This window comes from Acinonyx jubatus, chromosome B1 (genome assembly GCF_027475565.1).
Source record: "Acinonyx jubatus isolate Ajub_Pintada_27869175 chromosome B1, VMU_Ajub_asm_v1.0, whole genome shotgun sequence".
NCBI classification, from domain to species: domain Eukaryota; kingdom Metazoa; phylum Chordata; class Mammalia; order Carnivora; family Felidae; genus Acinonyx; species Acinonyx jubatus.
In genome coordinates this window covers 20561954-20589379 of record NC_069382.1, presented here as the reverse complement: position 1 = coordinate 20589379, position 27426 = coordinate 20561954, and the positions used below count along the sequence as shown (strand labels likewise).

The 27426-nt window shown below is 37.3% G+C and overlaps 2 protein-coding genes and 1 long non-coding RNA gene across 7 annotated transcripts in view; 2 read left to right on the top strand and 1 right to left on the bottom strand.

The window, feature by feature from the left end:
- The first annotated feature begins 1508 nt into the window (after nucleotides 1–1508).
- On the top strand, nucleotides 1509–3944 carry LOC128314346 (uncharacterized). The gene is made up of 2 exons (XR_008295874.1): nucleotides 1509–3083; nucleotides 3150–3944. It is a non-coding gene; the product is annotated as an uncharacterized LOC128314346 (long non-coding RNA).
- CNOT7 (CCR4-NOT transcription complex subunit 7) lies at nucleotides 3095–20569 on the bottom strand. Of its 4 annotated transcripts, none has more exons than XM_027077248.2 (7): nucleotides 20065–20088; nucleotides 18623–18837; nucleotides 16605–16798; nucleotides 11415–11576; nucleotides 8352–8496; nucleotides 5935–6045; nucleotides 3097–4372 (listed from the first exon to the last, which is right to left on the bottom strand). In XM_027077248.2, exons 2-7 carry the CDS (start codon nucleotides 18737–18739, stop codon nucleotides 4244–4246), a joined length of 858 nt encoding a protein of 285 aa, XP_026933049.1. In that variant the 5' UTR covers nucleotides 18740–18837; nucleotides 20065–20088; the 3' UTR covers nucleotides 3097–4243. The 4 variants fall into 4 exon arrangements, with proteins under 4 accessions (XP_026933052.1, XP_026933050.1, XP_026933049.1 ...); XM_015069645.3 differs by lacking the exon at nucleotides 20065–20088 and adding an exon at nucleotides 20365–20569 and having other exon boundaries at nucleotides 3098–4372; XM_027077249.2 differs by lacking the exons at nucleotides 11415–11576; nucleotides 20065–20088 and adding an exon at nucleotides 20365–20533 and having other exon boundaries at nucleotides 3096–4372.
- A 28-nt stretch (nucleotides 20570–20597) lies between these two features.
- The window catches only part of VPS37A (VPS37A subunit of ESCRT-I), a 45783-nt gene continuing 38954 nt past the window's right edge, over nucleotides 20598–27426 (top strand). Inside the window, exons 1-2 of one of the 2 annotated variants that reach the window (XM_053216352.1) lie at nucleotides 20957–21034; nucleotides 25691–25756. In XM_053216352.1, the coding sequence (XP_053072327.1) occupies nucleotides 25749–25756 (8 nt within the window). In that variant the 5' untranslated portion in view covers nucleotides 20957–21034; nucleotides 25691–25748. Of the gene's footprint in view, nucleotides 21035–25690; nucleotides 25757–27426 lie in introns of both variants that reach the window. The other variant, XM_027077245.2, reaches the window with a different exon arrangement.

The window sequence follows — 27426 nt, the reverse complement described above, 5'->3', positions numbered from 1 at the left end:
TCTTACACCAACAAAAAATTCAAATGTGACCATTTGGGCAAAAGACAACTGCAGATCGCTTGCAGCTTTTTCTCACGGCAGGAACGTGACAGCGAAAACAAAACTGGGGACCATGCCCAGAGAGATCTTTGATGTTCTTGTTTGCAACCAGTATTTCGTATTTGTCAGCTTACAGGTGGGGGGAAAATGTCTGTTAAGATGATTCATCTTTTGAGTGGACTTATTTCTGAGTACCAGGGAAACCAAAGGGGGCCTCTCGATAAGTGATTTTAAGCTCTGGCTTGTGCTGTGTGAAGGAGCTCCTCGGTACTCGGAAAGGACGGGACTATTTTATGATTTATTAAAAACTATCATTTATGTTGCATCTTCCAGGGAAGGTTTTCCAGTGTAAGGAGCTCTCCTGACCTGAATTTGTTAAAACTTAATAGTTCTTGTTTGACAGATAAAGGTGCTTCATTAAAATGAGAAAAAAAATAATGCTACAAAGAATTCTGTTGATGCTGAATTAAAACTGTTGTCACAGAAAGTTTCAGTTCTTCTGTTTTTTATTCAACTGTGAAAGCGAGGCTGTTGTGTCGCAGGTAGAGTTCCTGTCTTTTTCTGTCGGTAAGGAGAGCCCCCTAAGGTCTGGTATTAAAAGCATCTTAAATGACTTAACCGAACATTTATTGTGAAAGGCGATTATTAGTAAAAATCAACTTTAATTACACACTCATCTTAGTGTAACATGCATATGTGTTTTAAAATTCTTTAAAAAATTTACTGAGGCAAGGAGAGGATATGGATGAGCCCTAGAATGGCTATAATCACCTGGAGGAGAGTCTCTCCACATACGTATAGCTCAACTATGATTTTTTAGTTTACTCTTTCCACAGGGTCTTTGCGCTGGTCTGAGACACCAGCTAACAGTGTTTATTCTTGTTTAGAAGGAAACAAAGGCGCATGACAGAAGTGAAATGGGTGCCTGTCAAACCACAATGCTTTACGTTTTCTCACAGGGTCTCAAGTTTGACCAACTAAACCTTTTCCTGTTTCCTGCAGATTTTTACGTATTTCACAGTTACTGTCACATCTTAAATTTCAGGTTGCACCAACTTCGTGGTTTCCCAACTTCCTTGAAAACAGTCTCACCTGTATTTCCACACAGGCTACTAAAAGAAACAAATTTTTTGGTCACATCAAACTTAGCATTGATTTCTCAAATGAAGAATACTAGCCGGTAAAGTACTAGAACATCTGACCTAAGAGCCGAAAAAAAATATCAAAATCATTTGTCATTTTATAAGTAACTGTTGATGTTGTGCCCGGTGTCCTCACTCTTCAACTGTTTTTCCCAAAGGCTAAGTCTGTGAATTTTCTCTAGACACATTTCTTTGGGCTACTGCCTTCAAAAAATAATAGCTTTGTTTCACTAACAACCGGGCCAGTCATAAACATACTTTGGGTATAGCCTCATTTTCATTTCTTACTTTTGTGAAGAAATCATGATGTGGTGAACTATTCCATTTTACATTTTCTAATTCTGTTGCTTCCCCAGTAGTTGGCTTGTTGTGATGAGTACTTGGTGTGGTTTTGTCAACATACATTGTATTTTTCAGCACAGTTACGGTGTCGTTGCATAATAAACAGTATTTTCCCATATAATGTAAAATAATCCACACTCCAGTGTGCCTTCTAGGCACATCATTCAAAGTGCAATTTTCTTGTTGTGACATGATGGTTATTAACGGGTAAGAGAGGAAATAATAAACTGTTGTTGTACAGATATACAAGGCACGTCGGATCTCCATCAGCTTACCAAGAAGGAATGTGAAATGATGAGAATGCCATAAGCGGTTTCTGTAGCAGCTACTCAACCTTCCCACTGTAGTGCACAAGTAGCCATAGACAGTGCAGAAGTGATGAGTCTGGCTGCATTCTGATAAAACTATTTATGGACACTAAAAGTTGAACTTCATGTAATTTTCACAGGTCAGTAAGTATTAATCTTTTGATTTTTTTTCCAACCATTTTAAAACTGTAAAAACCACTCTCATCTCACTGGCCATAGAAACACAGGCAGCAGGCTGGTTTGGGCCTGTAGGCCAGTTTGCTGACCTGCCCCAACAGAATTTAACACAATGGGGAATCTAGAATTAACAGCTCAGGAACATTACAAAACTATCAGCCAAATATCTTCTATCCAAGAGCTAGATTTAGTAAAGATCATAATGTTCCTCTTACAGAAGTTATAAAATATCATTGCCTCTTAAGACAATAAAATTGACACAGACTCTGAAATTCAGCAACTATGTGGCTATTCAAAAGGGAATCTTTGTAATTCCTTTTTTTAAAGAGGTGAAGATCAAAATAAGAGGAAACCAATCAGATTATCGGCTATATTGTGTCAGCTTTAAAAAGAAGCCACAGTAAATCATACCAAATGTACTCTTTCAGAATAAGAGTAAATGCATTCTTGGAAAGGAGATAAATATGAATTTTAACATCTAGTTGAGGTATTCATAAAGAATAAGCCAACAGTGTTGCACTGCAGAAGGCTCAAGTAAGAGACTAATAATTAGCTATAAAGAAGTTACTGAGTTCTGTTCAGTTGCTTAAAAAAAAAAAAAAAAAAAAATCCTGCAAATATTTTTAAAAATCACCAGTCATCAACATATATAAGAAAACATTTCCGAAGCCTTTATTTACAAAAGCTTTAAAAACAAATAATACCCTCTGTTTTGCAAATAACGTTTTGTTTAAAAAGGACCACCCAGTTACAGCATTTTAATATCATGAATAAAGAATGTACAAAGGAAACAAACCAATGTGGCTAACATATGTGGAGATTTACTAGTATTACTGATTGAAATGTAGATAACACACGTCGTAACTTGTAGTCTATCATTTCAGGGCAGAGTTAATGATTACCAAAATGTCTTCCTACACATGCTCTGGTCTGGTCACATATTCTGCATGGCTAAATATTTCACAGTCTCTCTTGTCAATATATATAAAATAGATTGCAAAGATATACACAAAAAAATAAACAAGCATTACACTCCTCAGGTCATTTTATTAGGTATATATAGCCATATATATACGTACACACATACGTACATATATATATGTACATATGTGTGTACGTATATATATGACTTTATATATAGAATATATTTTTGTATTTTGTTGTTGTGCACCAAATCTCTGCATTATTCATCTTTGTAACAACTATGAAAGCACAATTTTTTCTTCTTCTAATTTAATCTGGTACAAAATATACCTAAAGACTTGCTATCTTTGGACTTTAAAGAAACTGATTTGTGGAATCAACAAAGTAAGAGTGTTGTTAAGCATGGCTATACAATTTTTTAAAAATTAAAAACAGGGTAAACAGTGACAGAATAAAAAGAAGCAGATCAAAGGGAAGTGTGCTATCATAAAATAACTGCAGCTTCAATATCTTGGATACCAGTTTCCTGGCAGACACTAAATATCCAATCACAAGGGATTGTTCCTGAAGGGTGTAAAGCTGGTTTGAAAAATTCTTCGGTCAGAGCAGCCTACACATGCCAATGAGACACTGACAGACACTAGATGTGCTTGGAAGATGAAACACTACGTACAGAAACAGCAGTTACTAAGCTCCTCAGTAGTTTTTTTGTCTTTTTTTTTTTTTTTGTAGTCTTGCTGAATCAACCGTTTGCACAATGCGTGTGCTATTTCCATGGGTCAAAAACAAGTAAATACTGTATAAGATTGGCAGATGGTCATTTTTCCAGCTAAGAGCAAGAAAAGCCAAAATTTCTGATAAAACAGAGGATTTGAGTCAGAATCACTCTCTAAAGTGCAAAATTGATGGTCCACAATCTCAAAATAGCTAAAACTCCTGTAGAATGGAAGGGAGACATGAAACAGGGAAATAAATTACAGTCAGTGCTAGTTAATTTACGAAGGGGGAAAAACAAACCAAGCCCAAGCAGGTAAAGTTTATCAAAATACTCAATATGATGCAGCTTTCCCCACTCTCTGTCACACATGCCTGCTAACAAGTATATTAAGGCCAAATTTAACCTGAATGCTTTTCTAGTTATTAAGATCTGAGATAGGAATGGTTATACTAGTACTGGAAGGCAGAAAATAAAATGGGCTATGAAAGAAAAAAAAAAATAGTATCATCTATCGTTCAAGGGATTCAACCAGAGATAAAACCTATATCCAAGCTTGTGTGTAGCTCAAATAAAAATAAAAGGACTATTTCATGTCATGACTGCTTGTTGGCTTCCTCTTCATATGCATTCCCTGTGCCATTCTGTACATAGGATGAACCAGAACCAAGGCCATACAAATGACCACAATATTTGGCATCATCAATATGATCTTCAAAGAACATCTAAAAAGGAATTTTGGGGAAAAAAAAAAAAGATAATTTTAACCAAAAGGTACCACTGGTAACTTATATTTCAGCAATGTAAGTACTGACTGTTCATTAACTAAAATGATAGCTCTTTCCTATGGTGCTCCTTTGAGGTCACACATTTCAAATTCAATGAGTAAGACTAATGTTCTCAAGAAGTACGGAGCTCAAAAGAAACCAAAGAAAAAGATTACAAAGAAATGTATCAAATGTGTGTCTTTCCTATTAACGTTTAGACCAGTTTAATGAGAATTTGTCATCACGGGAAAACGGCAGGCATTTTTATTCCATTCAACAATTTAACAGTGAAAATGAATGAATATAGCCAATGATAGGAGAAAAAGTTTAGGCATCAGGCAAGTAGCCTTGTCTACATACAAGGCTGAGTTGGCTGAAAACAATCAAACCCTAAACATGTTTTGGACGGTAAAATCTGAACATTCACACTAGGTTACTATTCTTGAAGAAGCCAAGAAAAATAAAGATAACAAATTAGTAGCAGAGAATCCACCATTCACTGAACCATTAAGGTATTTCTAAAATGCGAAGCTGAAAATCCAAAAGGTTGTTTTAATTCCCTAATGTAGCACTGGGCAGAAATACAAAACAAAGTATTTACTTGTCACGAATAGACATTCCAAATCACTTCTGAGTCAATACTTGGCAAACAACTATTACGCTATTATTAACACACTGCTACAAAAGTTTTAAATTTCCAGATAGTTCTTAGTCAATTCTTTAGTGTCTAAGAAGATATACTCAAAAGAATTCTACAGTTCTATTTTGCAAAAAGGAAAACTTTTTCTTTGCATTTAATTTACAGTGAGGTATACCTGCGTAGATCACTTCATTACATAAGCTAGGAGTAGACTTGGGTTCATTCAATCCCACTCTTTCATACCTAGCTTTGGTCTGTCTGTTGCCACTTATAGGGCTCTGCTCAATTACGATTTTTGATTCTACAACTACTTCAGATTTACTTAACCACTTGAGAATTCAGAACCTCTTGTCAGACTCAGTCTACTAAAAGCACTATATAAGCACTACCCTATAAATCCTCCAAGTGCTGAAAAACGGCATAAGCAAATGGTGTTTTACTGGACAAGACAATGCTGGGGAAACCTAATGAATAGACTCCTTGACTCGGCAGAGCAGCACTGATGTGGTCTACAGAAAGAATGCTGGAGTTTGCCCACTAGTATTGTGTGTGAGACTCTGGACAAAAGTTACTAGCCTCTAAGCTTCAGTTTTCTCATCTAAGAAATAGTGTAGTTGGAGCTACATGACTCCTAAAGTAGTTTAAATTGTTTCATTTTCCAGTCTATGAAGAACTCATTTGTTTTCATTTCATTCTGAACTACATTTCAAGAGGACTTATTTTTGAATACTTTCATTCAAGCGTGGTGGACACAACTTCCATGGTACCTCTAATTGTATCTTCATTTAATAACACTTATTGCCCAAACACTTTTGCCATAAGATTTTTAATGTTCTCAACCTAACAACCAACTGAGAAAAAGGCACTGATGTCTTCATACTTCTCTCATTTTGAAAAAGGCCATTCCTGTGAGCAACGAATCAGATCCTGCTTGATGCTGTGGTCCTATCCGTTCCAGCTCTAACTGTTCAGCAACTTCCTGTAAACCACCCTAGAAGAAAGAAAACTTGTCTGTCAAAACAGAAACCGTACAATACCCAAATTCACACATTACATCACTTAGACACTGACCAAAATAGGAATGGACTTTAGCATGTAAAGATGGACCTCATGAAGATTAGAAAAAAGAGCCTGTGAATTACAAATTATTCATGGAGTATGGGGGAAACTTCTGATTTAGTAGAAGATGAGATCCTAATTGGGAAAATTTATCTTCATCATATGCTTTAAGTCATGTGACAGGCAAGTAACTTTGCTGAAACTATGGGGGGAGAAGATCCTATACAAGGGAACAGGTATACTGGGGGACATTTATTAAGTACCTGCACAGTCAATCCATCCATCAATAGAAAACTGACCATCGGCAGCTCCTATCAAATTCTCTTAAGCTTCTTCCCAATCTCTAAATAGTTTCATCTAAATAATTTGTACAAAAGAAAGCTATAACTAGCCAAATCCTTAAAAATTCACTAAGTGCTTAATTACGGTTCTGTGAAAAAGAAGAGCATGCAGTTATATGTCCTTCGAAGGGTCTGCTAAATATCTGCTTATGTTAATATTGCCAGGCTTAAAAAAGAAAGAGTGAAAAGAAGGAAGAGAAAAAAGAATAAAAGAGAAAAAGCACAGAGGAAGGAAGAGAGGGAAGCAGAATAATGGGGGGAGAATAGGAGGAGAGTAATGAAAGAAAGATCGGGTCAGACAACAAAAGCAGCACAAATTCCTACTAACCCTCCTCTGTTTCACAGCGTGAAACAGTGCCGTGCACAGACGGGACTTGCTTCTGTGCTTAAAAATAACATGAGGATTAGGTATCATTAGCAGCTGCTTAGAAGGGCAACAGAATAGGGTCATTCAGCAAGGCTGACCGGAGGTCAAAAAGCACCTTTGTCGTTAACCTAAATCTAATACAGCAGCTCACGTAGGGCATATTCAGAATTATCTGCTATGTGCAGAACTTTTCCAATATCGTACACACAGTGAGCAATGATTTCATTCTGTTCCTGAAAAGTGTCATTGTAGAGATACGTCGAATTTTAAAAAGCATTTCCAAAGCCAGATTAATGAACATTTAAAAAGCATTTCCAAAGCCAGATTAATGAACATGGCCATGAGGCCATGGATTCTCAGCAACTTTCGGGGGTGGACTGAGCTCCTACAGCAATAAGGCTATCCTGCTGCAACTTCACTAGAGTCACAGCTGCAAGTCTCTTCAAACTGCACAGAATTCTGCTGCTCTTGGGTGCTACAAACATGAAGGAACCTTCCTTAAAAATGTCCCCAGTTATAGGCCATATTCTGTAAAAAAGGAAGCAAACTTTGGCCAAAAGGCTACTTTTCTTCTGATTTTGAGTTCACTTGTCAAAAGCAAAGTTTCCTTACTCAGCTCCTAACGTATTTCTTTCTGACTAAAAGTAAAGCTCTGAAAGTTTTTACCATCTCCTATAAGTGTAACTTTATTTGCACTTCTAAAAACCTGGTAAGAAAATGTGATCAGCCTTCACGTAGGTTCTACGAAGCCACCACTTTACCGAAATGTGCTTTTCAGTTGCAGCTTAAATACAAACACCCCTGAAAAAAAATAAAGCCCATTCCCAAAATAAAGTTCATTCCCAAACGGAAGGAACTTCTACTTCTACTTATTAAAGAAATGCTCCTTTGGAAAGAAGTTATTCACGAGTAACAAATTATTACACACACGTTCAGCAGGGTCAGGATGTAAGCTACTGTCTAGACAGGACCTACACATTTACTAGCACTTACCACTAACAACTTAACATCTTTTGGACCAGGAAAAACAAACAACAAAAAAAACGACCTTTTTAGCCACATAAAGTAATCCTAGGAACATGATCCTATGACTTGACGCAACAAAATAATTTCTCTCCAAGCTGAAGGGAAAACTCTGTCACATTTACAGGTGCATGTTGATGGCCACCTCAGATTTATCTGGCATGGATAGATTATGTGCATGTTGGGCAGTAAGAACTTGCATTTTTGTGCATGAGAACTCACTAGCCCTTACATTTTCACGTAGGTTAGGATTTTCAATCTGGCAATGATGAAAATCTGACTCTTGGTTTGAATTTTGTTGAAAACTTATTCTGCCCGTATACTGAAGCGGTGAAAAGGGATTTCTTATGAATTATTTATGCAACAAATAGAATCAAATGACAAGATAATGTAATTGCACTTCAAAACTTAAAATATGGCTAAAAACATCCCAGGCTAGGATCTCATTTATCAGTCACTCGGTCTAAATAGTGTGTGAGTTACAGGTAAAGCCACTTGAAACCTTACTTTGAGATTTTTGCAGCTCTTCATGAGGTACTTCACATCATATATGACAGGAAAAAATAATCGAAGGATCTCAAAGAAGTCAAGTTCTTCTTCAGGCAAGTTAGAGTTGGTCAGGATTTTGATTAAATAGCCAAAGTCATAACCACTACAAAAGGGTTAAATACAGAACAGAGGCACGTAAATACCAGAGATGAAGAAAAATAATTTTTTTTCCCAATACAAATTTTAAGTGAGTCACAACTGTCTTCAAAAATCAACCAAAATTTTTTTTGGAATCAACCAAAAAAATTAAAAAATGCACACAAGAATAACAGATATGTTTATAATGGTAATAGGAAAATACCATCATCTTACCAACAGTAATAAGAACATGTCACTTTCATTCAGAGACATCAGTACACAGAACTATACTAGCATCCCGAGCCTGCAGTCCCTAGATTACAATCTGATGACCTCGGAGAGGAGAATTCTTTTAGAAGGGTATCAAACCACCCATGGATGTCTCAAAAAAATTTAAGTAACTATGGAAGTGGAAAAATAAAGATGAATGGAAACCTGGCTAAAAAGGTCAAAAGGTAGCAGAACTGGCAAAAAGATTACAAATCTTACCATTATTTTACATAAAGAGGTCATATACTTAAAAATCCAAAGAGTAATTCCCTAATGAAGTATCTTATTTCCTTAAGTGACTTCATCAATCAACCTCTTCCCTCAAAATTCTGTTCCTATCTCATTATGACTCCTCAAGATAAAATAAGGGAAATGCTGCAGATGGAAGAAGTAAAAGTAGTAAACACTGAGAACTGTTATCCAAAGAATAAAATACCAACTCCCACATTTTCAATCAAGATCTCCTATCTCAACTGTTTAACTTTTTCCACAGCTTTGTATCTCCCTACATTCCTGTGCCACAATTACACACCCTTTTTGCCCTGTCTACCTTTTCTTCAAGGACCTCTTACAGGATGCCTTCCCTGAAGAGACTAGCTCCCCGTGATTTCTTATACAGATTGTTTTCTTGTACTACCCTTTAAAATACATGTATTGTGTTTTCCACTAGTCTGGTAGGAATCACATTTTAAAATATATCTTTAAAAAATCTTTTATTTCACTTAGTTGGAACTCAGTAAATATTTGATGAGATGCTATTAACATATCTTGTGGAGGGATACAAATAAAATTTCTATTTAACGTTCAGAATTATTTCTAATTTTAAAAGAAGGAAGTTTTACCATTGAAGACCACTAATGAATACCAACAGCAGAAACCTTTACATTTCTGGTAATTGGCAAGGAAGTAACTGCTATCTAACTAAATATAAGTCAATATAGCATTTGTTTATTGCTAGTAAAAGATTGTATTAAAATTTGGAATTTATAAATTTCTTAAACTAGTTTTTATCTCCTAGAAATAAGCTAGAATGTGAAGAAAACAGTTAATGACATTTAGAATAAAATCTTGACAAATACCAGAGTCTAATTTAGACTCCACACTCTTAAGAAGACATGAACCCTTTCTGGTTTTGTTCATGTCAATATCCCTACTGTCTAACACACAGTATTTTCTCAGAGTACTTTTTGAATCAAAGAATAGATCATATACAGCAAAAGGACATGATGATGCTTTCTAGTCATGACCATAAAAGTAAAAAAAAAAAAAAAAAAGAACTGAAAAAACATTCCTCAAATTAACAAAGACTTGGGTCTGGTCTCCCGAGGTAGAGGCTCAAATGGAGAAGAGAGAAGAGAGAACAGGTGAGAAATGGCATGTTCAATACCCCCAACTCAAAAATTACTGCTTAGTACTATAGCAGAGTTTACAATATGAATATTCCTTCACCAAAGTCATTCCACACAAACCAGAGCTAGAAATTCTAAAGCACACAGGAGACTCTGACTTTTTAAAAATATGTGTGAAATGAACCCAACGTAAGAATATTAATGTCTGCATAACACAATCCTTTTTAAAGACATAGCTAAAGTCAAAGAAAATCATTCCCAAGGCCACTTTTACTCCCTGGCTTCCAGTTTAATTTAGTTCACCTAGATAGGAAAACTCTTTGTCTTATCTGGAAGTCTGTTGGTACAAAATGAACTAATTCCCTTCCTAGAAATTCTCTTCAACAATCCAGTTTTATAATAACAAAGAATTAAAAATGACCATTTATTGAGAATTTACTGTGTGCAAAGCTTTTTACCAGATGCTCAAAATATGTTATTATTGATCATTAAAACAAGATATCTATCTAGGTGATGTCTTACTGATCACTCTATTTGAAAAAAAAATTAAAATCCACCACACCCACCCACCCCTAGCATTCTCTTCGCTTTTTTCTTCATAGCACTTATTAACATCTAACAAACCACAATATAAATTCCTTCATTTTAACAAATTGCCAACTCCCATCAGAATATAAACTTCATGAGGATGAGGATTTTGGTCTGTTTTAGTCACAGCTTAATTCCTAGAATTTTACATCACTGTGCTTCGCACTGGTCTGGTAAGCATTAAATATTTTTTTAACAAGTGGTTTTGTTCTTTAATTTTTTTGATGTTTATTTGCTTCTGAGGAGAGAGACAGAGCGTGAGCAGGGGAAGGGGCAGGGAGAGAGAGGGAGATACAGAATCCGAAGCTGTCAGCACAGAGCCCGATGTGGGGCTCGAACCCACAAGCCATGAGATGACCTGAGCCGAAATCGGATGCTCAACCAACTGAGCCACCCAGGCGCCCCAGGAATGGTTTTATTCTAAGGCTCAGAAATGTTAAATAACTCTTGGTAACACTGATTCCAAATGGCACTGCTGGATTTAAACCAGATCTACTTTTCCAGCCTTACTCTTTCCACTATGCCATACCGTCGCTCTCATAGGCAAAAATGAATCATGTATCTTTACATGAAACCTTAAGGAGACCAACATTAGCTTCTTAAAAGAGGAGACTGCTATGTGGCAGCCAATTCCTTGTGGTATGAAGCCTGAAATTGCAGAAACAGTAACCCACACCAGGTGTGAAGCAGCTAGGAAATGCAAACACAAATGCCATTTTCAGTGCAATCTTTTTACCTATGAAATGATAACCATTTGACCCCTTCGCAGAGGACCACTCCCGATGTCATAAGAAGTTCTGCGAAGTACTGGGTCTCGATTCCTTCCTCCTCATGTTTTTTAAACTGGATGCCAGATGTTGTTAGTAGCTCTATAGAGTCCTGGGCATACATGTCCTCCCTGGCAGGAGAAAAAGAAAGACAACCTTCAAAAGTGCCATTCTTCAAACAAACTGGTTTTCTCCCACTTACATCCAACAGCTATGGGACCAGAAAGAACAAAATAGAAGATTGGCTTGGGTCCAATTATTCCAGTGCTTCACAGATATGAAAGAAAATGCAATTTAAATGTAAAGATTATTATTTTAGAAAAGTATTCAGTAAAGCCTCATTCAGAAACAGTCCAACGGGGAGATTTTAATCTTCACTACAGCTCAATTTCACTAGCCTTTCACAAGTTAAATAAATTTAACTGAGTTTGAAAAAAAAGGTCTTCTACTCACCAGGGGCTACCACTCAAAGTAAAAGACATGTTCCTTTCAGGGGCTTTCAGTCTCAGCAGCCTTTTTTATTGCTGCCAGATGGAGCTGTAGCCACAGGGGTGACAGCCTATATCCATCTCCCATGCTCCCAGCAGCACCAGAAAGGAGACCAAGAGGAAAATATCCTTTGCGGCTAAGTTAAAACTACATTCCATCGGAAAGAAAAAGGAGATCCCTTCCCTCACTAATGATGAGCCATTCAAACGGCTCCAACAACCAGTAAAAGATTTGAAATGAAAGGCTTTGCTGTAACAGCAATAATTTCTTCTAACAATCTTAATCCTAGAAAATTACCTTCCAAAAATCAAGCCAGGAAATCTAAATATAAACCAATCCTTCAAGATTTTACTTAAGCCAAGAAGAAATCTCTAATTTCTAAGTACGAACACATACGTATCCAAAATGTTAAAGGATCAAAACAAAGGTACAGGTTTCGGAAAATACATGAAAAGTATTTTGTGCAATGCCCACTAAATTTTTATTTTTTAGTTGCAAGAATACTGGTTTCTATCACTTTATTAAAAGCTTTAAGAAAACTAATTAACACCCCCCCCCCCCCAAAAAAAAACACAAAACATTACACTTAGGTGAAAAGTATTCTTATGGTCTATTCTGTAGAAATGTTTGCTTCTAAATGTCTTTGAAAAATAACACAACAAAATGTGTACAGATGACAGATGGTAACTACACTTATTGTGGTGACAGAATTGTCAAATCACTACATTATGCACCTGCAATCAGTATATCATTGTATGTGAACTATACCTTAATATAAACATTTTTAAAAAATAGCAAAAGTAGTCACTGAAACATTTAAAACAGAGGGGAACTGCGATCATCACTTTATGTCAAAATTTCTATCTGAATAAATCTACCACAAAGTTTTTTTCATTAAACAACAGGTATTATTGGCCTTATTACACTAAAAATGTGTACCTTGGGGAGCCTTGGTGGCTCCATCAGTTACGAATCCAACTCTTGGTTTCAGCTCAAGTCACAATCTCATGGTTCATGGGACTGAGCCCTAAGTCGGGCTCTGTGCTGACAGCATGGAGCCTGCTTGGGATCCTCTCTCTCTGCCCCTCCCTGCACTCGCATGTGTGCTCTCAGAATAAGTAAATAAAAAATAATCCTAAAAAATATATATACGTACTCTAAACAACTAACATCCCACTCATCAACCTCTGATGCTTGCAAGGAGAGGCATGCTTTAGCAAATTATAACCAACCAAAATCATCTCTTTTTTTCTGTACAATTCACATAACTCAGATTAAGTTAATGTACTGTCATTTAATTTCTTTGGATAAATATTTTAAAATTTGGAACCAATTTTATGTTTTATAATGCCCAACTCATTAGAGAGAAAGCTGGAAGCTCCATACAGGTAGGCTAATAAATCTCTAAATAGGATGAAGAAAATTTGTTGGTAAGGGAAGCTTCATAATTGCTACAACTCAATTCTCCAAATCAACAGACTGTCCCTTTCCCACAGTATCCATTTCAAGTTTTGAAATCATTCCCTACCCTCAAAAATCCCAGTAAGCATAGAAAAATATTAAACTATGCAAATCTCAACAAAGAGTTAAAATACAGTCTAGTCAAAACTGTAAGAACTGCTGCAGGTGCAGGGTTGGCCTACTGATTACAGCAATCTGTTCAGAACAACAATGAACAGTAATGTCATTTCTCCTAACACTATCAAAGTCAAGGTGGCAAAATAGCCAGTTTTAATAACTGAACAGGAATGAAAAGTCATGTACAAATCTCTAAAAAAGGTTTTCCCAAAAAGCAGATACAAGGCTACTCATCTCAAATAATATCCTAAAAACAGAAACTAACTTAACTAGGTATGTTAAATTCAATAAATATATATCTTTTCACCATTTTTTCAAAGCAGGTTCCATGCTCAACGTGGGGCTTGAACTCATGACTCCGAGATCAAGAGTCACATCCTCTACTGACTGAGCAAACCAGGTGCCCCTACTTTTTTGACATACCTACAAGTATAAACTTAACCTACTACACAAATTCACAATTTTAAACACAGCAGATTAAAGATTCAATTTGGAAATGCCTTCCAACCTCAATCATTCCTGGTTCAACATGTATTTTACATTTTAAAACATGCATACTTTAATATCTAAGCTTACACTAAAATGAGCAAAGGCAAACTAGAATACAGATTGTCACAAGTACACAGAGGATTACTAAACTTAATATTTAATGAACTCAAACCAAGAACACACAATATGCTCCAAAAATCTGCAAAGGCTACCTGAAAGACACTAGAAAGAGCCTGCATGTCCACACCTGACAACTGCTCTTTAGCCTTCAAATGCCTGTGCACTATCTGTCAAACAAAATCAAAACCACCCTGTTTGATTCTGCTGTCCTGTCTACTTACGGTGGTCTCTATTTGTCCTTTTCACAGCCACTTTCCTTAAATGAATTATCACCTTCCTTTCTGTTACCACTGAACCCACAATCTCCTATAACCTCTACTACACTATTCAAATGATTCTCTCAAATACCAAGAATTACCATGACCATCAAACTGATGACTTTTTAGAAATTCGTTCCCATCTCCTTTGAGAGAGCTTTTCTTCTGCACAGCTCGTCAGTATCTCATTTCATTTGTCATTCTACGTATCAACTCCAAATTCAGTTTGGAGGGAATTCCCATACACTGATCATTATCTAACAATTCTGATTCTCAGACTTTGGCAGGTGGAGAGCAGACAGCCAAGTTACAGAAATGCTAAGTTATAAAGACCACGAGCAACTTTCCTCAACACTATATCCCTGATGCCTAGCACAGCTGACACATCTAGGCACTCAATAAAAAAGTCAATTTTCATCTTTCTTTAAAATATCCAAGATTCTATTCATGGTACTCTATCTCCACATTAGGTAGTCCCAGGTTTACCTTCCAATTAATCGGTTCTACTTAAATAACATGATTCACTATATTCTTCTCCTTAAACTTCTTCTCAGACATTAACATTAGTATAAATGGAATAAATTAGTATAAATTTGATAACAAGCAGCCCTCTCTGTATAAGAAAAAAAGTCCTTCAGGGGCGCCTGGGTGGCGCAGTCGGTTAAGCGTCCGACTTCAGCCAGGTCACGATCTCGCGGTCCGTGAGTTCGAGCCCCGCGTCGGGCTCTGGGCTGATGGCTCAGAGCCTGGAGCCTGTTTCCGATTCTGTGTCTCCCTCTCTCTCTGCCCCTCCCCCGTTCATGCTCTGTCTCTCTCTGTTCCAAAAATAAATAAACGTTGAAAAAAAAAAAACTTAAAGAAAAAAAGTCCTTCAAAGATTGCAATAAGGCAGTTGTTATTATGACAACGATGTTTCTAAAAAAGGAAAATGTCAATTTTACCAAAATTAAGACAGGGAAGGGTTACTTCCTACTCATGTATTTGCATCACAACAATAACTTAGTTAAAAAACAATGTCCTAATTATCAGCTTGGGGAAAAAGTAACATGGAACAAATGAAATGGCTAAGAAGTAATTTTAAAAACAGTTATCTTTTGTAGTACTTATAAAAGATTATTACCAGTTTGAATAGACAGGAGTACTTTTTACCCTTGAGAAGGTTCAGGCATACATTATGAAATCCAACAAAGTAAAACAAAGAGTGAGGCTAAACATTATGTAATTAGAAGTCATAGTATACCACTGACCCTACTCTCTAAAATCACCAGCCCTGCTTTTTAGATCTGATATGCTAACTATCAGATTATTGTACAGACAATGGGAGGTTCTTACACTGGCACTACTATTAAATGTCCCACAGCTTCTTTTACTATTTTTTAAACCAGATATAAGATCATATTACACAAGTACAAGCTGTCAAACAGAAGGATATGCTAGAGTATCATAACTTAATAAGAACATATTAAACATTTCCCCACCTCACACTAAGTTTGTAAACAATCTGCCCTCACCCAACACCACTCTAAACTTCCCTAAGCTATCAACACTACTCTTACTAATGATACAGAAGTACTACAAGTAAGGAAACTGGGTTTTAACCTAAGTCTTGAGTCAGAATTCAGATTCTAGATTCAGAATACTGCAGATTCTGAACTGTTTCTGAAAGAAATACCAAGTTCAAGGATACCTTTCTCTCTCCAATAGGTAAGCTACAAGAGGTTTTTTTGGGCTGATCTGGGACTATATTATATAACACTGATTTCACCGGAAACTGCACCCAAGTTTCCAAGAAATGTCTTACTACTTTTAACATGTAATCAATTCGTAAACTGGAGTCTGACTGTGATAAAAATCTCTTCACAGGGATAACCACTACAACAAAGATATACATTTCAAACTGCACACAAAGTTTAAAAGTAAAACTAATGCAACGTTATTTTTTCTATCAAGAAGTATGTTCAATACCCAAGGTTTTCCAAATTTCAAAAAAAGTGGTAGTCATACTTTTCAAATAACATCCCTATAATTCAAAGTATTTGAATATTAAGTCTCCTGTATCCTAATTTTTTTATCCCATAAGAAATCTAATCTTTTGAATTTTAAGCTTTAAATATTTATAGGATAACTGAGCCAAATTCAGTTAGCATTTCATTCACCATACATGAGGGAAATCAATTTCTACAATTAAGCTAAAAAGAGTTTGGGTTATATTTGTTTCCCACTTACGTCAAATTAAATTTAAAATTAAACTGCCAAGTTGAAGTTCCTGGAGGGTATTCTCCTTGCTCATTCATAAATGTCAGTCCTAGCTGAATTATCTTTAACAAGTCTACATTACATCGCAATAGTTGGTACTGATAGTCAGCATTGCTCCTGAATTCTCCAATAGGTCTCGCAACCACACCTGGAAACTCGGTATCCTGTAAAATAGTTTTAAGATTCATTATTTACCAAATGGTCAAAACCACAATCCACAGATTGTTAGAATAAATCATTTTTGGTACAAGTCAAAGAATCCCATTCTAGAGAATATTCTATACATTCATATTCAATTACAAATTACCTTTTAACTATGAAAATTGTTACTTTTTAAAACCATAAAACTCTACAAATTTAATGGCTTTTAATATTAAATATCACATCCATAAAAAATTACTATGTATAAGATATGAATGCTAAACGCAACCAAGTACTCTATTCCCAAAGAAAGGGGAAAAATCATACATTCATGTTTTTCAAGGGGTATGTGAAACTATGCCCACAGAATGCCAGCATTAAAATCAATGAAGAACTGGTTAATAAAAATGGAAAATTCATCATACTCTCCAATTGTTTCTCTCAGACCAGGTTTGTCTAAGCACCAAAACCCTGTCACTTCTTGGGCTAAGACAGTACTCCGTCTTTATACTCTAGGGAAAGCATGTCATCAAAAACTGCATGATAGCCACTTATTCTTGTAGAATGTTATCATGTCTCTATTTTGTGGGACTTAAAAAAAAAAACCATTTCTAATTATGGGTAAATACACCTTTATTAAATAGGTTATATGTGTTCACTCAAATATTTGTTTTTTTACCAGTCAACCTGCCCCTACACACACAAACGCACTTATTTGCATTAAAAATACTGAGAAGAGGATACTATCATACATCACTTTAGTTTTAAAACTCAAACTGAAAACCTAAGAAAAAATCTGAATATCAAGTCCCTAAGAAACAGTAAAGAAATTAAAACCTCTCTAAATTTAGTCCAACTCAACAACCACTTTACTGGACGCTATGTGTTATGCTGTGTGTGTCGTGAGGATGACTAAGAGAATAACCCATTGTTCACAGAACTTACAATCTAGAAAACAGTACAATAACTAACATATGGACAAGATACAGTAGTAAAGCAGCAAAACTAACTGAATAGACGATCTAGATAGATTGAATAATAAGTGCAAAAGCAGAGATGCTTAACAGCACAGTGTGTTCATGCAACTCCAATGATGATTCAAACAAGAACAAGAAAAAACCACAGGTCAATAATATTTCACTGGGAGATCTTTTTTTTTTTTTCAGAAAGACATGCAGGAGCTCCCAAGCTTTTGAGTGTGGTGCTCATCTGGTATTATCAGTTAGCCTTAGTGTTGCTAGGAGCTGAACTGGCACTCACAGCTAGGTTCTACTGTTCTGCCGAATATAAACAGTTTCACACTTTAACACCAGACAAGACCACTCTAATCATGACTGAACACAGACAAAAACATAAACATTGTCCAAACCACAAAACTGATCAAACATTCTTCTACCTTGGCTAATATAAGTAACCGCTGCTTCTTTATAGCTTTAGTCTCACTCTAGTCTTCTCTCATCCTTGTTTGGCCTTATTAAGATACCCTGTCACAAAGTTATCCCAGCTTCCCAACAGCATCCAATTCAGAGCAAGGCCCTGCTTCCTTAATCCTTAAAACCACCTGACACAAGCCCAAATCCTATAAGTCTTTTCTAACACTCTTACTCAAATGTCCCATGGTTCCAGTGGTATGCATTTTCCCTCACTGCAATGAGTAATAACCCAATTTGTCCCATTGCAGATGTGTTCCAGGTGATCTCTGGCTGGACGAAATTGACAAAATTTCTTTTTATAATTAAGTTAAGCCCTAAAAAAAAAAAATCAACCAGATGGGTTGAATTCAAGACTTTTCAAAACCCTCTTCCCCTCTTATAAGAAACATTTTAAGGATTTGATCATAGGCATACCATAGCAACATAATTGTATTTTCGGATAACTTGACGAATTTTCTTCATCTCTTCATCCAGGTTGCAAGCCCAAACTTCACAAATTCTTTGGCTATGATCTACAGTTGCTGCTGGCATAGTGAGGGCACAAGAAGTCTAGATGCCAAGCATCAAAATGTTATACTTGATTGAAGATTTGTTTGTTTCATAAAATATTGTATCCTTTATTTTTGTACCTGTCAAAATAAAAACCAAAATAAAAACCAGCAATATCAGAAATCTGAATCACAGACTAATTGAGTTGATACAAATCTAAAAGATTATTTATTCGAAGTCTTTGACTCATATGTAAATCAGTTTGGGAAGTGACTTGTCTAAAAGCACATAACTAATCGGTAAGGAAAAAAGAACCACAACATAGGTTTTTCTGGTTCTAATATCAATATTAAGTAAAAACAGTATTTTTTTATGTCTACATACTAATCATTTTTTAAAAACTTTCCATTAATTGAAGACTGCTTTGAATTCAACTCACTCCCTGGATAAAATTTTATAAAGACATCCATTTCCAGATAAAAAATGAAAAGCTAAATACTGATACACATGTGACAAGATCAGATGTCACTAGGAAAACTGTAGTGTTTGCTTTTACTCACTAATAGAACATTCAAAATCTGATTTGATTACAAAATCTACTTTACTGGCATTTATTCAAGTCAGATTGGAAGGGACTTTTTAGTAAACCAACAACAACGAAAACAAACAAAATCTATCTGAAAAATAACTAACAGCCACAGAAACTATTTGAATGTCCATAACTGCGGGAAGGAAAAAGAAAGGAAACAATAGACAATATGCATTTCAAATTGTTTCTAATTTCCTAAAACCACAGCATTTTTTTTCCCTGGTTACCAAACACACATCTCACGTTTTTGGTCCATAAACACAGTATCACGGTACATAATGATAGATTACAGACCAACATTTTGATTTTGGGACAGGAAAATTACAAATGCTCCTTAATTTTTTCACAGTAGTTTGAAAAATCCTAACAAACAAGGGTAAGAAAGGGAATTATGATTCCCCCCCCCCCCACCCCCGCCAACACTTCAGTCACAAATGTAACCTGGACTGCTGCAAGAACAGAAACTAAAGATCCAGGGAACCCCCGCTCCTATATTACCCTCCCCCTCCGCTAAACACACACACCCAGCCACACACACACACTTCAGCAAGACCCTGTCGCTTAACAATGCTTTCTCCACCTCTCTCTCTCTACAACAATTCCAGAAGCCCCGAGGAGGCACCAGAGGCCTTCTCATTACTGGACAGAATCTCCGTACTGCAGCCTCCCAAAGAAATGAGAGAACAGCACAGAGGCATTCAAGTCATAGATAACTCTCTTCCCTGGCAGAGGGCCAGTGTGAAGGTGCTTGATAACCATTTACTGGAGCCAGACTGACTCCAAAGAACTGTTGCGAGAAGAAATACGAGGAGCTGAGGATCTAGGCCACCGCCCTCCACTCCCAATTTCCGTCCAACAGCGTCGAAGCCCCAGGTACAAAGCCTTTACGTCATCACCCCGCGCCACCCCCTTGACATACCCTCAGTCCGTTACCCTGCCCCCTTCCACCCGCCGCCTAGCTCTTTCCTTCGCCTGCCGCGTTCCAGCTGGCGCCATCTCTCACCCTCTCCGGTTCATCGTTCCCGCCCCCTTTCGACTTCCCCAATCCGCCCCTCCCCCCGGCAGACGCAAGATCTACTTGTGTCGCTGAGCTCGCGCTCCTCCTCCTCCTCCTCGCCATAGAGACAGCAACCAGCGGCGGTGGCGGTGGCGGTAGCGGCGGCAGCAGCGGGTGCCCCATAGACACCTCGCGCCCAGCAAGGGGGAAAGGGGAGCCGGGGCTGCGTCGCTCCGTGCTGCGCCGTCGCTTCTCGCACGTCCTGGCGGGGGCGCTAGGTGATGACGCGCCACGCAAAGGGGGCGGAGCACGCTGGTGACGGAAGCAGGGGTGGTGGAGCACCGAGCGGTTGGGCTGCCGGGCTGATTGGTTTGGGTGTCTGGACCGTGAAGGTAGCGCTGCTTGTCCCGGGCGGCTACTTTCCTCTAGCTGCCCACAGTCATAGTGGTTCGCCCAGGACGCAAGGACCCCTCAGCTGGCTTGCTTAGGAGAAGACGCGGCCGCCCGGTACTTGGGACTCGGACGTCTCGGACTGCTCCTCCTGCCGCTGGGGAACCACCGGGTTGAGCAGCTGGGAGAAGCAGGCCAGAGCCGTCTAGGGCCTCGGGCCCGGGGACCCGTGGAGGATGAGCTGGCTCTTTCCCCTGACCAAGAGCGCTTCCTCCTCCGCAGCTGGGTCCCCCGGTGGCCTCACCAGCCTCCAGCAGCAGAAGCAGCGCCTCATAGAGTCCCTCCGGAATTCACACTCCAGGTGACTGGTCGCTGCCTCGCCGACCGGAGGAGAAAGTAGGGCGGGAGGGTGGGCTGGTCCTCGCCACACTCACAGCTCCTCAGGCCTACTGCCCGCCAGCAGCCTCCTTTTGACCTATTCCCCTTTGTCCTGAGTCACCCCCTTGCTCTCCTATCCCTGACCCATGTTCAGGATTTCCTTCTGGACCCTTTCTTGCTCTCTCTTGCCTCACCACGGCTCAGCCCTTCCAATTTCGATTTACTCATCCCTCCTGACACATCACTGCTGGCTTTAATCTGTCTTATGTTCTGTAACTAGTATCCCTTTCTTTGCTTCCTCACTAGCTTTTCCCCTTGCCCATCTGATTGCCACGTTGGCAGAATTGTCAAAGTACTCTACTTGGCTAAAAAGAAGAGTAATCTCCAGGTTTCACAGAGTGTAAAAGTTTTTGGAGGAAAAAAAAAAGTAACAAAAGGAAAGAGAAACCAAAGGTTTTATTAGTGAGTTCTTTTCGGCTGGGAATGACAAACTCGATCGTCCTAAGTCGTTAAGATTTACCCTCTTCCCACAGCCTCCCCCAATTTGACAAACTTCCAGTCTCCATTTGTCACTTTATTCTTGCTCCCACACTCAGGAATTGCCTTCTATTCATGTTAATTTGTTGTCTTAACGAGTTTGTCACTTCAGCATGGTCAGGTTAGAAATATATTGCAATTCAAATTATTTCAGAGGTTTTTACTGTAAACTTCAGCCTTTTGCAAATGTTTGTGGCCTCTAATGGCTTACAAAATTTGGAACTGCCTCTTTATATGAATTATGCAAGTTTCGTTACTGAACAATGTCACAACATGTCTTTTAATGTAAAGATGCCAACATCAGTCAAACCCAAGTCTTCTTTAAATGGACTTTTCATGCATTTAAAAGATATATGAGGCCATAAAATTAATTCCTGTTGAATGAGCTCTTAAGGGCCATTTTTTTCTGTTACTCTAATAATTTTTCCCAAGCAAGGAAGTTACAGTGTAGAGTAGTTTTAAATTAAATATGTTGTTAAAAGAAAAATTCACAGCAAAATTAGTATGGCTAAATTAAGGGCTATTGCTGATTGAACTTCAGATGTTTCTCAGTTCTTTGTCTCAATTGTTCTGCTTGTTGAGAACTTTCAAAAGGTGAAAATATATGGTATTGAACAGAAGAGAGTGTCATGCCATTTGTTTGAGTGGTGGCTTTGTCACAGAGTTCTTAAAAATCAGTCTTAATTTTTTTTTCAAATCAGCCTTATTTTCGTGTTCTGTCTTAACCTGTAAGAGCTACTGTTACAAGATATGCTTATAAAATAAGTTGACTCATTTTGAAGGAACATAACTAAAGCTTGTCTTCTTAGTATCACATTGGAAGACTGTCTATATACTGAACCAGTACTACTATTGCTAAAATAGTAGAACCACACCTTGGAATTAATTACTTTAAAGTCTTTAATAGATACCGTTGAATATTCTCACTGCTGGCAAATTTTTATTCTTTGAGGTTGGCGTTGACTTTTTTAAATACTCTAAAGCCTCTTGCTGCTAAGGGTAGTAAATAAGGGAAGTAACTGATCTGAACTTTCTTGTGGGTTTTTTTGGTTTCCCAATTAAGGTGACATTCTAAAATAAGATTTGCTAATCTAAGGAGTTCTGAAATTGGCTTAAGCTTTTAAGTTCTTTTATAAAAATACATGCAGTTTCATTTTATTGAAATATTTCACATTTATAAACTATACTTGGATAATTCTGGGGATGATTAGGTCACGTATTTCCAGTTTTCAGAGAATAGTACAGTGCCAGAAAAAAGTGTCATCCATCTGTTCTTGTTAAATCTGCCATTTGAACTCAGGACATACATCTTAAAGCTAGTTGGTGAAAATGATCTATCTATGCAGTATATGACAATATGTTGCTTCAGTAGCCAAATTCACTACTACAACTTATAAAGATTTTTGTTCAGTAAGACACTGTGATTGGTGAATCTGAAGGTGCCCTCTGCAAAAGTTGAAAGAGTATCTCAGATGATATTTTAATGAATAACACAAAAGCTTCCTAAATTACGAATATCAATATCTCGTTGCATGTGAGATTAGGCCCACTTCCCTAATGTTTCGTACTCTATCCCTTCTTCAGATATAAGGTCAGCAGCTCTTTCCTAGCAAGGAAAGTATCCAGCTTCTGCCCTCCTCAATAACCCCGTTCTTTCTTACACCTTCCAACTCTTACCTTCTTTTTTAACTCCTTACAATTAAAAAAATTCCATTTCAGGAAATAGTCTGTTCGATTCCCTTCCTTAAATGAATGTAAACTCCTTTTTTAGGTACTTTAGGAAATTTTTACCTCATCTTTCTCAGGCCTCTCCTAAAGTTTAGCTGCATTTTATGTGTATTTTCTCATGTTAATCTTACTGGTAAGTCAGGGCAAATGGGAAACTGTCATAGATGACAAACAAAAGTTTTAACCAAAGCATAATAACATATTTGTCTGGTATGCAAATGGAAACTGGAAGTTATGTAGGGTAGGCTCGAGTAATAGATTCCACCTTATGAATAACAGTGATCACAGTATTCATTTTACCACTGACATTCTTATCTTTGTGGGCAGGAGTACAATTAATTCTGTTGTTTCTTCTACTTCCTAAAGAAGCACACTCTGAAGGAAACTTTTCGTTTCCCACCCTAATCCACCCCCCTCTACTTATTGAAAGAACAACAGTTTTAATCTGCTTTCCCAGTCTGCAGGATCACATACTTAAGGGAGGCTGTGCTCTTTCAACTCCAGGAGGCAAATAATGATTGTTTAAGCCAATCATTTACCCTGCAAGTTATTGTGGAAGCAGGACTCTTGACCTAATCTCGCTCCACGGGAGTTGGAGAAGTCTGCTGGGGAGCTAGCTGCTCAAAACATTTTCTGAGTAATAGAGATGTCTAAAAGGAAATTCTTCTCTTCATGGGACGTCTGGAACTGCTTGGATCATGAAAGGCAGGCTAACTACTGAATGTGGTAGAGTAGAAAGATGGAATGTTCATGATAATACTGTGATGCTGAATTAACCAATTTTGGAACGTTTGATGACTCTGGACTTACTCTTCTTCAGGATTAATGACCCCTTACTGTTTAAGCCCCTTTCAACCTGGGTTTTCAGTTACAGGACTTGAAATTGAAACTATCCCAAGTGATACTCTCTAATCCCAATATTTAAAGATGCTTCAGGAGTGAAGCTGTTAATTATTTCCCTGCATTGTACTACAACCAGAACATACTGAAAACTGATGGTCTTAACAGTTAACTGTTCTAACTATCCTGGTTTCTCCTCTCTTAACAATATTTAAGTTAATTAGCTATTTTCTTTCTTTAGCTCTAAAACAATAATTTGGAAGGGTGTTGGAAATGGTAATTATGTAATTTCAAAGTTATACAAATAGTAATCTTTATTTCCTTTTAGTTAGGGATATCAGGTCTCTCAAGTAAAAGACTTTTGCATTCATTTAATAATAACATGGTAATTCTGGTGCTATTTTTATTTTATATTAAATAAGAAAATCTAATTGGGAGTTATTATGTTTGTCAGGATTGCTTTTTTTCTTTTTCCCTATATTATGATGAATAGTCTTAAAGAAAGAGGCTCTGAACCAGCAGTTAGGAGTCACTGATAGATCATTAACAGCATTGCAACACTGGATGCTCGTGTAACCTTAATAAGCCTTAGGGACCCCTGAAGTAAGAGGATTAACTGCCTGATCTCTTACTGCCCTGCCCAGCTGTGAAAGTCTGTGTTGGTTCCTCAGGTTCCTGGATATGAGCACTGTCTTAGAGATAAAAGACAAAATGAATTTGAGCAACATAAATGGAAGTACGCAAAAATCATTGACATTGGAAAAAGCAGCCTGACTTAGGTGAATGAAAGCTTTGTCATCAAACTGACCTGGATTCCAGTTTGGCTCTAACACACAATGGCAATGTGACCTTTTGGCCAGTTACTCAACTTCTCTGAGCCTCCAGTTCCCATCTGTAAAATCAGGAATTGTGATTCCTGGCATGAATGAAAGAGTGTTAATATTTCAGTGTTTTATATGAACATTTATTAGAGTACCTGGTACAATGTGAGCATATGGCGAATTACATTCCTGCTTTCTACCGCATAGAATCAGTATGCATGGAACCTTTGCTTCCTAGCCTGTATGCGTCTTGCCAGCTTATTGTTTGTGAATCCTTCACAAGCCCACCTATAACTCATTTGCCTCTGTCAGGAATACTTCTGACTTGCCATTCAGTAAGCAAGTCCATTTTGGATAGTTTCCTCGCAAATGAAATGTACCTGTTTTGAAGGATTTTAGATAGATCACATGTAAGGAAACTAGTAGGTACTCTGTAAATGACAATGATTTTATTTTTGTTTCTTAAAAATAATGGTGCCAGTCTACATAGTCTTTGTAAATTATTTTGAAATTTTCTTTGCCTACAATCCCTGGATACCATTATTCTGATTGCCCAAACCTTTAGCCTTATAACTTCCTTGGAGAGTCTCCTACTGTATAGTTTTCTACCCTATAACTGTTAAGTTTAACCCCTTGCTCACAGTTTATAAGACTTTCTCCTCTAACCTCATAGGTTTCTGAGTAAACCTAAATTCCATAATTTTTTTCTATAGATTTAAGTGTTGGCTCAGAAGGACTCCTACATGAACTTGGTAACACAACAAATCTATAATGAAAGGGTATGTGTATGTGTTTTTAATCTGTTTCAATATTACGTATTTTTTAAAATATCGGTCCATTGCTGGCATGTATAATTTGAGATATTTTTATTCAAATACCCAAATTTTCAACTTTCAAAAAAAAAAATAAGACTTTATTTATACAGCACTTTTAGACTCACGACAAAATTGAGTAGCAGATTTAGAGATTTGCTATATAGCCCCTTCCCCCTCCAACTTTTCTTTTAAAATAAAGAGATCTGGAAGATCTGACAATAGTTCTTCCATATAGCAACATTTGCTTTGACCTGGGGAGTAGGTGCCTCCTTCCCTGGGCTTTCCTGTCTCCATTTCCCAGGTTACAGTTACTCCCTATTGTACTACAAGCGATGGTACTTTATCTTTTATAAGTACTTGAGATTAAAACTTCTTATGGAAGAAAACCACCTTAATAACTTGTTACAATAAAAAATCCTACAAGAATTTGCTATGCCTTAGCCTATGGAAGCTGCAGAGGTCTATAAAATGTGAACTCTGTGACTCCATAAAGAAACATTGAGCTCTTACAATGAACTTTAAAGTTATGTATGGCAAATAGTCCCATAATTAAATGAATCTTAATTTGATATATTATCTGACATAGTCCATTTATAACCAGTGATTAAAAATTACAGTTGCAGAGTATATGACATAATGCATCATAATACTATTTAAGAAAATTTTTCCTAAGTGGATCGTAACAGCTCAAGTACTACCTCTAGTTAATTTTCCCCTTAGTAGCATCAGTCCATACCTATTTTAAAAAATTAAGCATACAGTTTTTTCCCTATTGCTAGTTAAATCCAGCCACATCCACTCTTCCCTTTCTCCCCCTGAACTCCTTCCAAGCTGTCTACTGTCTGCTCCCTAAGTCAAAAACCTGGTTATCCATCACTCAGTCCATTCCTACTACGCTGGGTTCTAACTATTTTCTGATTTCAGTTTTAATTATTTTCTTCTACATGGCCACAAGAATAACCTTTCTAAAATTCAAATTTGACCATATATTCCTTTCAGTAGTTTCCTGACTCTTGCCCAGAAAAGCCCAACCTCCTTAGCTTAATGCCTAGTTTTCACAGAAGATGGTGATGTGACTGATGGAAAGTGTCAACAGATTGTTAAAAAACAAAATTCAACTGAGTTAAATTTGAAGATCTATTTGGCTTTATTTAATTCATGAATTGGGTACTATCCTATCTAGCAAGTAAGTAGAGGGGAGCTCCAAGGAGTTGTACAAAATGGAAGGTTTTTATACGAAGGAGAGTGGGGCAAGTAAGTTAGCAAAAGGAAAGGACTGTTTCAGGTAAGGTCACCTTCCCTTAGGTGGAAGGGCAAGGAGTTTTATTAGGTAGATTACTTTAACAATCATTCCCTTTTTGATCAAATTCTCAGCTTAACCAGGAGTTGTGGTCAAAATTTAAGGCATTAGTGCCTCTCTCAGCTGTGGCTCTGAAGTTCAAGAAGTTTTTGTTGTTCCTTCTTGTGACATCCACAGGTCTTGGCTTTTTTGCTTAACACCTTGATACTGTAACCTGAAACTGAACTCACCTCTTGGGTGTAGTCAAAAGATAGAACCACCTGAAAGAGTGGAAAAGGAAGAATTTTACTTGCAACAAATAAGGAAAACACTGGAGATATTTCCCAAAGCAGTG

Bases quoted from the DNA above. Each gene is read 5' to 3' on its own strand.
- CNOT7 (XM_015069645.3), bottom strand. From the start codon at position 18,739: ATGCCAGCAGCAACTGTAGATCATAGCCAAAGAATTTGTGAAGTTTGG. The intron at 11,577-16,604 runs GTAAGTGGGAAA...TTCTCCTGCCAG, and splicing joins AATTTTAAATTTAATTTGAC to GGAGGACATGTATGCCCAGG. The intron at 8,497-11,414 runs GTAAAAAGATTG...ACCCTTTTGTAG, and splicing joins AAATGGTTATCATTTCATAG to TGGTTATGACTTTGGCTATT.